The 10952-nt window shown below is 52.2% G+C and overlaps 1 protein-coding gene across 1 annotated transcript in view; it reads right to left on the bottom strand.

Annotated features, from left to right (window-relative positions):
* RIPOR3 (RIPOR family member 3) overlaps positions 1-10952 on the bottom strand; it is a 105962-nt gene that overhangs the window by 29452 nt on the left and 65558 nt on the right. Inside the window, exons 3-4 of the mRNA XM_037727242.1 lie at positions 5875-6021; positions 2972-3104 (exon numbers count right to left, since the gene is read on the bottom strand). Of these exons, the coding sequence (XP_037583170.1) occupies positions 2972-3104; positions 5875-6021 (280 nt within the window). The remainder of the gene's footprint in view (positions 1-2971; positions 3105-5874; positions 6022-10952) is intronic.

The following is a 10952-nucleotide window of genomic DNA, read 5'->3' on the forward strand; positions in this document are numbered from 1 at the left end:
AAAAAAAAAAATAAATAAAATAAAAATAAAAATAAAAAAATAAAATAAAATAAAATAAAGAAATAGGCTGGGCACAGTGGCTCACACCTATAACCTAGCATTTTGGGAGGCTGAGGTGAGTGGATCACCTGAGGTCAGGAGTTTGAGACTAGCCTGGCCAACATGGTGAAACCCCCTCTCTACTAAATAAAAAATACAAAAATTATCCTGGTATGATTTTGTGCCTGTAATCCCAGCTACTCAGAAGGTTGAGGCAGGAGAATCACTTGAACCTGGGAGGTAGAGGTTGCAGTGAAAGGGGATGGCACCACTGCGCTCCAGCCTGGGCGACAGAATGAGACTCCATCCCAGGGGAAAAAAAAAAAAAAAAAAAAGACAAAAAGGGAAGATCCCAAGCCTTTGAAAAGAACACTGACTACCCAGCAATGTCTCAAAAACCAACATGTTGTTGAAATGAGAAGCAACATGTCACGGGGGCAGGACCCGACATAGGCATCCCTCTGCCTGGCTCTGCATAGTCACCCTGCCCGGCCTCAGTGTGCCCATCTAACACGGGAGCAGCTAAAACATACACGTATTTTACGCTTGCCTACTTTAGAGTTACTTCTTGAACAAAGAGAATGGGAAGGGAACTCCACGGGGTGAGACTTGCACCTGTGTGAGAAGAGGGGCGGGTGCTGGAGCTGGGTGAGATCTTGGCAGCACCTCCTCCCACCATCTGCTGCTGGTCACCACCCAACCGCCCACCAAGGGCGAGGCATGCTGAGCTTGGCAGGGCTTTCCCTCCCCAAGTCCCTGGCACACGCAGGCTGGGTCCCTGCCTCTCCCACCCTGCCGGCCCTGAGGTCTACTCTGCTGGAGCCAGGATACAGGAATGGCAGCTTGCTTCTTTTTCATTCATTCATTCATTCAGAGTCTGGCTCTATTGCCTAGGCTGGAGTGCCATGGTGTGATCTCACCTCACTGCAACCTCTGCCTCCTGAGTTCAAGCTATTCTCCTGCCTCAGCCTCCCAAGTAGCTGGCTACAGGCGCACACCATTATGCCCGGTTAATTTTTGTATTTTTAGTACAAATGGGGTTTCACCATGTTGGCCAGGCTGGTCTCAAACTCCTGATCTCAAGTGATCCACCTGCCTCGGCTTCCCAAGGTGCTGGGCCGCCGGATGCTATTTTGGTAGGAAAATTCATCTCCTCTTCTCATTTTCCCAGTTCCTCAGTCAAGCTGGTGGCCTGCTCTGCATGTTGGTGCTTTGGAGGAGGGATTCTGGGAAACACTGGCTGGGAGGAGGATCCCGCAGCAGCAAGGCCTCCTTGCTTTTGTTTCCAAATCTAATTCATTAAGGACATGTGGGGTTTTCACAAGACAGCAGTGGAGAGATTTCCCAGATGAAAGGAAGATCCTCCCACCAAAGATGGAAATCTCAGAATCACCAGATAAAATATAGGACACCTAATTAAAATTTTCAGGAAACAAGGAACAATTTTTTAGCATATGTCCCAAAGATTACATGGGATGTACTAATACTAAACAAATTTGTAATTCGTCTGAAAATCAAATTTAATGAGAGGCCAGGCACAGTGGCTCATGTCCGTAATCCCAGCACTTTGGGAGGCCGAGGCAGGCAGATCACTTGAGGTCAGGAGTTTGAGACCAGCCTGGGCAACCTGGTGAAACCCTGTCTCTACTAAAAATTAAAAAAATAATAAAAAAAAGATAAACACAGCTGGGCACAGTGGCATGTGCCTGTAATCCCAGCTACTCAGGAGGCTGAGGCAGGAGAATCACTTGAACCTGAGAGGTAGAGGTTGCAGTGAGCCAAGATCATGCCACTGCGCTCCAGCCTAGGCAACAGAGCGAGATTTCGTCTCAAAAACCAAACCAAAAAAAACAATGCCAGGCTCAGTGGCTCACACCTGTAATCCCAACACTTTGGGAGGCCGAGCTGGGCAGATCACGAGGTCAGGAGATCGAGACCATCCTGGCCAACATGGCGAAACCCTGTCTACTAAAAATACAAAAATTAGCCATGCATGGCGACGCATGCCTGTAGTCCCAGCTACTCGGGAGGCTGAGGCAGGAGAATCGCTTGAACACAGGAGGCAGAGGTTGCAGTGAGCCGAGATTGTGCCACTGCACTTCAGCCTGGGTGACAGAGTGAGACTCTGTATTAAAAAAATTTTTAATGGGGTGTGCTATTTGTGAGTGTGAGTGTGTGTGTGTGTGTGTGTTTTGCTAAGTCTGTCTCTGCTAAGAGAGAAGGAAAAACCAGAGCAGGTGAGCCTTAGGCAACAGAGGGCCCAGGGCCGGCCTCAGAGACACTGCCTTGGCCAGCGCAGTGCCTCACACCTGTAATCCAGCACTTTGGGAGGCCGACAAGGGAGGACTGCTGGAGCATGGGAGCTCAAGACCAGCCTTGGCAACATGATGGGACCTCATATCTACAAAAAATTTAAAAATTAGCTGGGCATGGTGGTACATGCCTGTAGTCTCAGTTACTTGGGAGGCTGAGGTGAGAGGATCGCTTGAACCCGGGAGATGGAGGTTGCAGTGAGCCGAGATTGTGCCACTGCACTCCAGCCTGGGCGACAAAGGGAAATCCTGTCTCAAAAAACAAACAAACAAAAAAGACACTGTCCTGATGGTGGCAGGAAACGCTGCCTGGCAGCTGGACATTGGAGAAACATGCAGGCTTCATCAAGGACAGCAGCAGAGGCCACTGTGACATACCCAAGATTCAACACCTAACCCACTTTCCTGGCATCACAGAAGCCATCCCACGTCCAGATCACCCGATGGCCAAGGTCTATAAAGCAGGACCACCTAAAACAAATGCGCCTCTATACACTGCCCACCTTAGCGCAACTTCTAGAACCAAGAGTGCAACGTGGGCCTCAAATGTGGGAACTGCTGTCTGCGTCAAAGTGAAATTAACTTAGCACAACATAAAGAGTCTACTCCATAAACCTCTAGCTCAGAGACAGACTCACACCATGCCATAGACTGGGGGAAGGGAGGGGTCTCACCAGCCTCGAATTCCTCCTGGTGTCCTTGTGGCACCCAGACAGGCGGTCCAGCTCAGCCTGCTGCACACACAGATGCTCCCTGCAAGGAGGGTAAGGAAGAGTTTCAAATGGAAGAGGAAAAAGAAAGGGAAAGGAAACAGGCCAGATGGACAGTGTCCCTGTGTGGAGAGCAGATACGGGGCTCAGGGGCAGCCAGGAAGCCCTGCGACCTTACACTGAAGGCTGTGCGCCCAGCACCACAACAAATGGGTTACAGGGAGGTCCCCAGTTAATTCCCCCACCAGGCCCACAAGTAGGTCCTACTGTTGTTATATGCATTTTATTTATTTTTATTTTGAAACGAGGTCCCACTGTCTCCCAGTCCAGAGTGCAGTGGTATAGTCACAGCTCACTGCAACCTGTACCTCCCAAGTTCAAATGATTCTTGTGTCTCAGCTTCTTGAGCAGCTGGGACTACAGGCACGCCACCAAACCTGGCTGATTTTTATATTTTTAGTACAGACGGAGTTTCACCATGTTGGCCAGGTTGGTCTCGAACTCCTTGATCTAGGGTGATCTGTCTGCCTCAGCTTCCCAAAGTGCTGGGATTACAGGTGTGAGCTACCGTGCCCAACCTAGTATACATATTTTAGAGATGGACAAACCAACCGTTGAAGGTAGCAAGTACCCCAGCCCTGGTCACACAGCAGAGAAGAGGCTGAACCCAGGTTTGAAAGCACACAGTGGCCTCAGATCCCAAAATCTTCACCTCCATGTTATACCCCTCCCAAGCTGAGGCCCAGCTCATGGGAAGGTCAGCATGGCACACTTCCCTCATGGTCAGTGGTCTAGATTTGCCAGCCAGGAGAAGGAGTCCCATCTTGCTAGATTTGCTGAGTCACCCCAGGAATGTCACTCACCCTCTCTGGGCTATACTGACATCACCTCAAATGTGGAAGAGATAGCTTGTGCCAGGCTGCTACTCACTGAGGCGTTGAGCTCTCTGGGAAGAAGCGGATGCCTTGGCCCCAGACAAGTCTCAAACATGTGGTCCTTCAAGGACACAGAAGCTCCCTTCGGAAACACGCCTCCCCCCACCATGCACACCCAGCCCCCACTCCGCACAATCACAGCTCACTGCAGCCTCCACCTCCAGGCTCAGGCAATCTCATTTCAGGCTCCTGAGTAGCTGGAACCACAGGTGCATGCAACCATGCCCAGCTAATTTTATGTATTTTTTGTGGAGACAGGGTTTTGCCACGTTGCCATGCTGGTCTCGAACTCCTAGGCTCAAGGAATCCACCTGCCTCAGCCACCCGAAGTCCTGGGATTACAGGGTGAGCCACTACACCCAGCCAAAGATGTATATTTTGAAAACCGTTTCATTCTAAGGTGGTTTAAACTTTTAATTGACTCTGGTTCCTCTTTGGGCTGCCCCGTCTATAAAAAGAGATGCAGGTAGGAGAGAATTTAGGGTCTAAGTACCACTGTATCTGGGCAAAATCACTCCAGAAACCACTCTTCAGCCCACAAAGGCCCCTGTCATCTGGTCCCCGTCGCCCCGTGACCTCATCCTCTTTCCTTTGGCTCTAGCCACGCTGGCCTCCTTGCTGCACCCCAGGGCCTTTGCATGTGTGACTACTCTGGCCTGGAATGTTCTTTTGCCATTGTCTGCATGGCTCACTCCTTCACCCCTTCAGGTGTGTGCTCCAGTGTCACCTTCTTAGCAAGGCCTTCCTTCCAACGGCCCAATTTAAAATGAACCCTCCCTGCCTCTGCCAGCTTACCACGGCCTGTTTTCCACTGTAGCCCTTACCACCATCAGACATTCTCTGTACTTTTTCTGTATTGTGTATCATGTGTCTCTCCCCCACTAGGAGTCAGCTCCTCGGAGGGATAGAGATTTCCTGTGTTTAGTTTACTTCTGTCCCCTGGCCGGACACTCTATATGCCTCAGTAAGTATGTGTGGGCTGCGCTCGGTGGCTTACACCTGTAATCCCAGCACTTTGGGAGGCCGAGGCAAGGAGATTACTTGAGATCAACATGGCAAAACCCTGTATCTACTGATGATACAAAATATCAGCTGGGTGTGGTGGCGTGCACCAGTAGTCCCAGCTGGTCAGGAGGCTGAGACAGGGGAATTGCTTGAACCCCACAGGTGGAGGTGGCAGTGACCCAAGATTGTGCCACTGCACTGCAGCCTGGGTGACAGAGTGTCAAAAAAACAAAAAATTTGTGGAGTGACTCGCTCTTCCTGAACGAGCCACAGCCCAGCTCATCAGTCACTCTCTGAGCAAGTCTGTCCCTCGCTGGGACACCCGCTGCCCTGAACTCCTGCATGTGTGAGCTCATGGTGCAGGCTCCCACTGCGGGGCCTTTGCCCGTGCCATTGCCTCTGCCGACAACACCCGTCCCCCAGAAGTGAGCATGGCAGCAGCTTTTCAGACTGTTCATGTGTCAGACGCTGGCGGCACCTCCTCGGTGCATACCAGGATCCTCCTCTCCGCCGACGCCCTGGATACACCATCTCTCCATTACCTTTCTTCACTGCCCTCAGCACAGGCAGAAGTTCCATGACTGACTGCATGATCAGACTGGATTGCTTCTTTATTGATGGCATCAAATCTGCTCCTCTGTACTTCACGCTCTACAAGCCCAGAGTCCTCCTGCCTTAGTCACTGCCAGGTTCCCAGCACCCAAGGACCGGGCTGAGCACACGCCACACCCTGACCTACATGTTGACTAAATGAATGGCCAGGAACTTAACCTGTCACGTCTTATAGACAGACCCACCCACACTTCCCCAGGAAAAGACAGAAGTGAGGTAGAAGAATGCATTTCTTAGAGGCAACACACAGCCCAGCCTTACTTGAGGCCTCTTTTCAATGCTTCAAAGATCTTCTTCACTTGCTGAGGCTTGGGATCCACACAGACCGACCCCTTCCGCAGCGTGCTGTACATCTTGGAGGATTTTGCAGGCATGCGCAATCTCACAGAATTCCTGCTGATGGACTTTCTGTAAGAAGGGATGGAGGGGAAGAGAGGTCAGAGCAGGGCCCTGACAAAGCCCCCCCCAGGGGCAGGCACTTTGGAAATAGTGAGCAGAACCATAGGGAGTCAGGATACCTGGCTCAGTCCCACCCCCATCACCACCAAGCAGTGTGTTCTCCAGAAATGTGTGGAGTTTCCCTTGGCCTCTGCTTTCTCATCTGTGAGATAAGGAGCCTGGGCCGGGTGTGGTGGCTAACACTTGAAATCCCAGCACTTTGGAAGGCTGAGGTGGGTGGATCACCTGAGATCAGGGGTTCAAGACCAGTCTTGCCAACATGGCAAAACCCTGTTTCTACTAAACATATAAAAATTAGCCAGGCAGGGTGGCACGTGCCATAATCCCAGCTACTCCAGAGGCTGAGGCACGAGAATCACTTAAACCCAGAGGCAGAGGTTGCAGTGAGCCGAGACTGCATCACTGCACACCAGCCTGAGCAACAGAGTGAGACTCCATCTAAAAAAAAATACAAATAAAAAGAAATAAAAATAAGGAGCCTGGATTTGAAGATTAAAAGAACAGTAATAAAAATCTGGTAACAGCAATGAACTTACAGCGAGAAATACAATCAAGCAGCCTAAACACCAGTGCTCTCTGATCATAACACTCTGCCTGTGCAGGCAAAGCCATGTGGGAGGCCAAGTCATAGTCCCGTACTTTGCCTGGCATCTGTTAGCTTTACCTGTCCAACATCCATTCCCCTCTCTCTAGCAGTAGCACCTCGATCTTCCTCTGGGGTACCTCCCCATCTCTGCTTTTTGTACTTGTGGTCTGGGGGGTAAGGTAGCCTGACCAGTCAACAAGCGCACACACATTTGCACATGCACACGTGCACATGGACATTCTCCGGCAAATCCACATCCCAGGCCTGCATTAGTCAACGTATTCTGCTCCTCTGGCCAAGGAGAAGCATGGGCACAAGCCTGGCCTGTAACCAGCCAGGAGTTCAGCATTCACAGAAGGGAAAAGGGTTTTTTCCCCTGTGGCATTGCTAACTGGGGAACACACGCCTGGGACTTCCAGCCTCCTCCTTTTGCCACCATGTAGGGAGACTGGGGCCAACACAGAGAGGAGCAAAGAGAGTCAGGCCAGATCCATATGCCAGTGAGTTCCTGGATCCAGCTACATCTAAAGCTGAACCTGCCCATGGACTTGGCAGTTGCATGAGCCAGCTGGCTCTCCTTTTTGCTTATCCAGCTGGATTCGGGGGTGTGGACTGGATGATCCTAAGAACTGCCTTTCCATGGTGATGGAAAGGCAGTTTCCATCTGTTGGGTCCCTCAACCTCTACAGACGTAGCAGCATCTCAAGAGTGATGACAGGATACGAGGCCAGGACACCCTCATCACAGCAGAGCTGGTTTCCTTGACATCTAAGCCCCTTCCAGGAGCCCATCATTTTCCCACGGGGCGGGAGGACCAGGCTGGCTGATGCAGCCTTTGCTCACCCCCAGGTGTGTTGAAGTCCGCTCTTCACTGGCCAGATGCCCTGACACGAGCTATGACTTAATGACAACATTCTCACCAAAGAGACATGGCAGAAATGACTCTTAGAATTAACTTTGACACCAGTTAGTTTTTTTTTTTTTTTAGATGGAGTCTCACTGTCGTCCAGCCTGGAGTGCAATGGCGCCATCTCGGCTCACGGCAACCCCCACCTCCCAGGTTCAAGCGATTCTCCTGCCTCAGCCTCCCAAGTAGTAGCTGGGATTACAGACACACACCACCACACCTGGCTAATTTTTCTAATTTTAGTAGAGATGGGGTTTCACCATGTTGGCCAGGCTGGTCTCAAAATCCTGACCTCAAATAATCCACCTGCCTCAGCCTCCCAGAGTGCTGGATGACAGGCGTGAGCCACAGGGCCTGGGTCGGCGTCAGTTCTTACAGGAGACTACTGGCCCTTCTCTTCCATCTCCTCTTTCCCCAGGGGCAGGAACAAGGATATGCTGAAAGCAGTTTCAACCACAGGCACCAACCCACTCCAAAAGCTGGCTGAGCAACAAGAATGAAGGAATAGGCCCTGAACAGCCCTGTGAAGCAGACCCGCACTGCCCCCGCATATGCCATCGACCACCCACTTCACACCCACTGCTGTGAACTGTGGAGAGAGGGAGGGAAGAATAACCGATCTTAATCAAGCACCTGTATTCTGGGGCTCCTCCTGTCAAAGCAACTTCACCTCTACAACTATCCAAGCCTCTGTCGTTTCACTGGTAAAATGGACCACATAATACAGAGGGTGGTGGTAAGAATTCTATTAGATACCAGGCCCAAAGTGTGGCAGAAAGGAGACCTTTTACAAGCGAGCTATTGTTACAATCACCACATTCTATCTGCAGCTATCCCCTGGCTCACAGCTTTGAAAATATCAGGCGCAGCCCAGCGCGGTGGCTCATGCCTGTAAACCTAACACTTTGGGAGGCCAAGGCAGGTGGATCACAAGGTCAGGAGTTCAAGACCAGCCTGGCCAACATGGTGAAACCCCATCTCTACTAAAAATACAAAAATTAGCTGGGTGTGGTGGCGGGTGCCTGTAGTCCCAGCTACTCAGGAGGCTGAGGCAGGAGAATCCCTTGAACCTAGGAGACAGAAGTTGCAGAGAGCCAAGATCGCACCAGTGCTCTCCAGCCTGGAGTGAGACTCTGTCTCAAATTTAAAATATACATATATATTAGGCACTTGGTAAATATTAAGCTTGGCTGAATGGGGGAAATACAGCGTGCCAAGGGAATTGGAAAACAGAGATCCTGGCCCTGCAGGCAGCTCGGGACAGTGAGTGCATGCCCGGGTGTTCCCAGCCAGGGACAGAGGAACATAATGACAACATTCTCACAAAAGAGACATGGCAGAAACGACTCTTAGTACTAACTGTGGCATCAGAGGGAGCTGGGGGGAGGGGGACCTGGTGCGCTCTGGGGTGGAGAGCAAGGAGTGAGGTTTGACCCAAGCAGGCGTGGGGGGCTGCAGAGGGCCTGGACACAGGGCCTCTCTAGCTTTGGGGACCCAGGATGTGTGAGAGGAGAAGGGCAGCTCCCAGAGAAAGCCCAGCTTCCCACACCTTTACAATGACACGTAATGTCTCTGTAGAGCAGAGAAACTGAGCTCAGGCCAGGGCTACTGGGTTGCTGAACAGCTGACACCACGAGCCCAAGGGCTCCGGGGGCTTCGTGAGAACACATGGGCTGTCGGTAACTGGGGACACCTGCTACCGCCAGGAGCACGCTGAGGGTTTTATAGAAGTATCTTGACTTTCACAACCACCCTATGAGACAGGTATTGTTATTATTTTGAGACAAAGTTTGTTCTGTCGCACAGGCTGAAGTGCAATGGCACCATCTCGGCTCACTGCAACCTTCACCTCCCAGGTTCAAGCAATTCTCCTGCCTCAGCCTCCCAAGTAGCTGGGATTACAGGCACGTGCTACCAAGCCTGGCTAACTTGTATTTTTAGTAGAAGCAGGGTTTCACCTTTTTGGTTGGGCTGGTCTCAAACTCCTGACCTCAGGTGATCTGCCCACCTCAGTCTCCCAAAGGGCTGGGATTGCAGGCATGAGCCACTGAGCCTGGCCATTTGAATATATTTCATGTCAAGTGATGTTTTCCAAAGCCTTGAGGGGCTGTGCTCCCTCCTCCCCCACGCTCCCTGAGGCCCCATCGCCCACCTCTTGAACCGGGCCCTCCGAAAGGTTACCATCTCCAGGTTGGCAGACATGGGCAGGGCTCCAGCCTCAGGGAGAGGCATGTTTCCAACAGTCAGGGCCCCCGGCAGGCCAGCAGCAGGCAGGGGGGCAGGCAGCTCAGAGGTGGGGCTGCAGGAGCCCGCTCACTATCCGCTCCCCAGGGCCCACGCTCCCCAGCAGGTGTGTACCCTCGGCCCAGCCCCGCTTTCATCCACCCTTGATGCCGCAGCCGTACCTGGAAGCACTTGCTCCTGGGAAAGCTCTGAGCCCAGTGCCCCTATGTCTGGGCTTCAGCAGGACAGGTGCAGTGGTCACTGAGGGCCTACCGACCCGGGAAGGTGATGCACAGGCAGCCTCCAGATGGCAAAATCAGGCTGCATGTCTGGCCCAGGTGTCACAGAAGCCAGGGCAGGGACAGCCTCTGGGGCCGGATGTTTCACCAGCTCTGGGAGGACTCAGTAAATATTAAACAGCCCCTGGCATGCCAGACAAGCTTCCAGACAGGCACATGCACCCCGCTGGTCCCAGCCCTCACGTGAGGTCACTACGGCAGTCCTGCTTGGCGTGGTGGGCAGAGGCCTTGGCGTGTGACCGTTGCAAGCACAGGCCCCGCGGGCAGAGCTGGGCTCAGGTCCCACGCCTGCCCCCAGCCTCCAGGTGGGGCAATTATAGGACTGGCTGCACAAGCTTCAGGTGAGACTCCACACAACAAACACGTGAGCCAACCATTTACCCAGGTGCCTGGCGGCGCCGGACACTTGGTGCTGGTGACAGGCCACGTGAGCCAACCATTTACCCAGGTGCCTGGCGGCGCCGGACACTTGGTGCTGGTGACAGGCCGGCACTTGGCACTTGCCAATTTTAAGCTCTTGTCTCAGCGCTTTTCTTTTTTTTTGAGATGGAGTTTCACTCGTGTTGCCCAGGCTGGAGTGCAATAGAGCAATCTCAGCTCACCTCAACCTCTGCCTCCCAGGTTCAAGCAATACTCCTGCCTCAGCCTCCTGAGTAGCTGGGATTACAGGCCCCCCACCACCACACCCGGCTAATTTTTGTATTTTTAGTAGAGACGGGGTTTCATCATATTGGCCAGGCTGGTCTCGAACTCCTGATTTCGAACTCCTGATTTCACGATCGGCCTGCCTCGGCCTTGCAAAGTGCTGGGATTGCAGGTGTGAGCTACCGAGCCCAGTGCCTTTTTTTTTTTTTTTTTTTTTTTT

This window comes from Cebus imitator, unplaced genomic scaffold, assembly GCF_001604975.1.
Source record: "Cebus imitator isolate Cc_AM_T3 unplaced genomic scaffold, Cebus_imitator-1.0 Scaffold224, whole genome shotgun sequence".
Lineage (NCBI taxonomy): Eukaryota > Metazoa > Chordata > Mammalia > Primates > Cebidae > Cebus > Cebus imitator.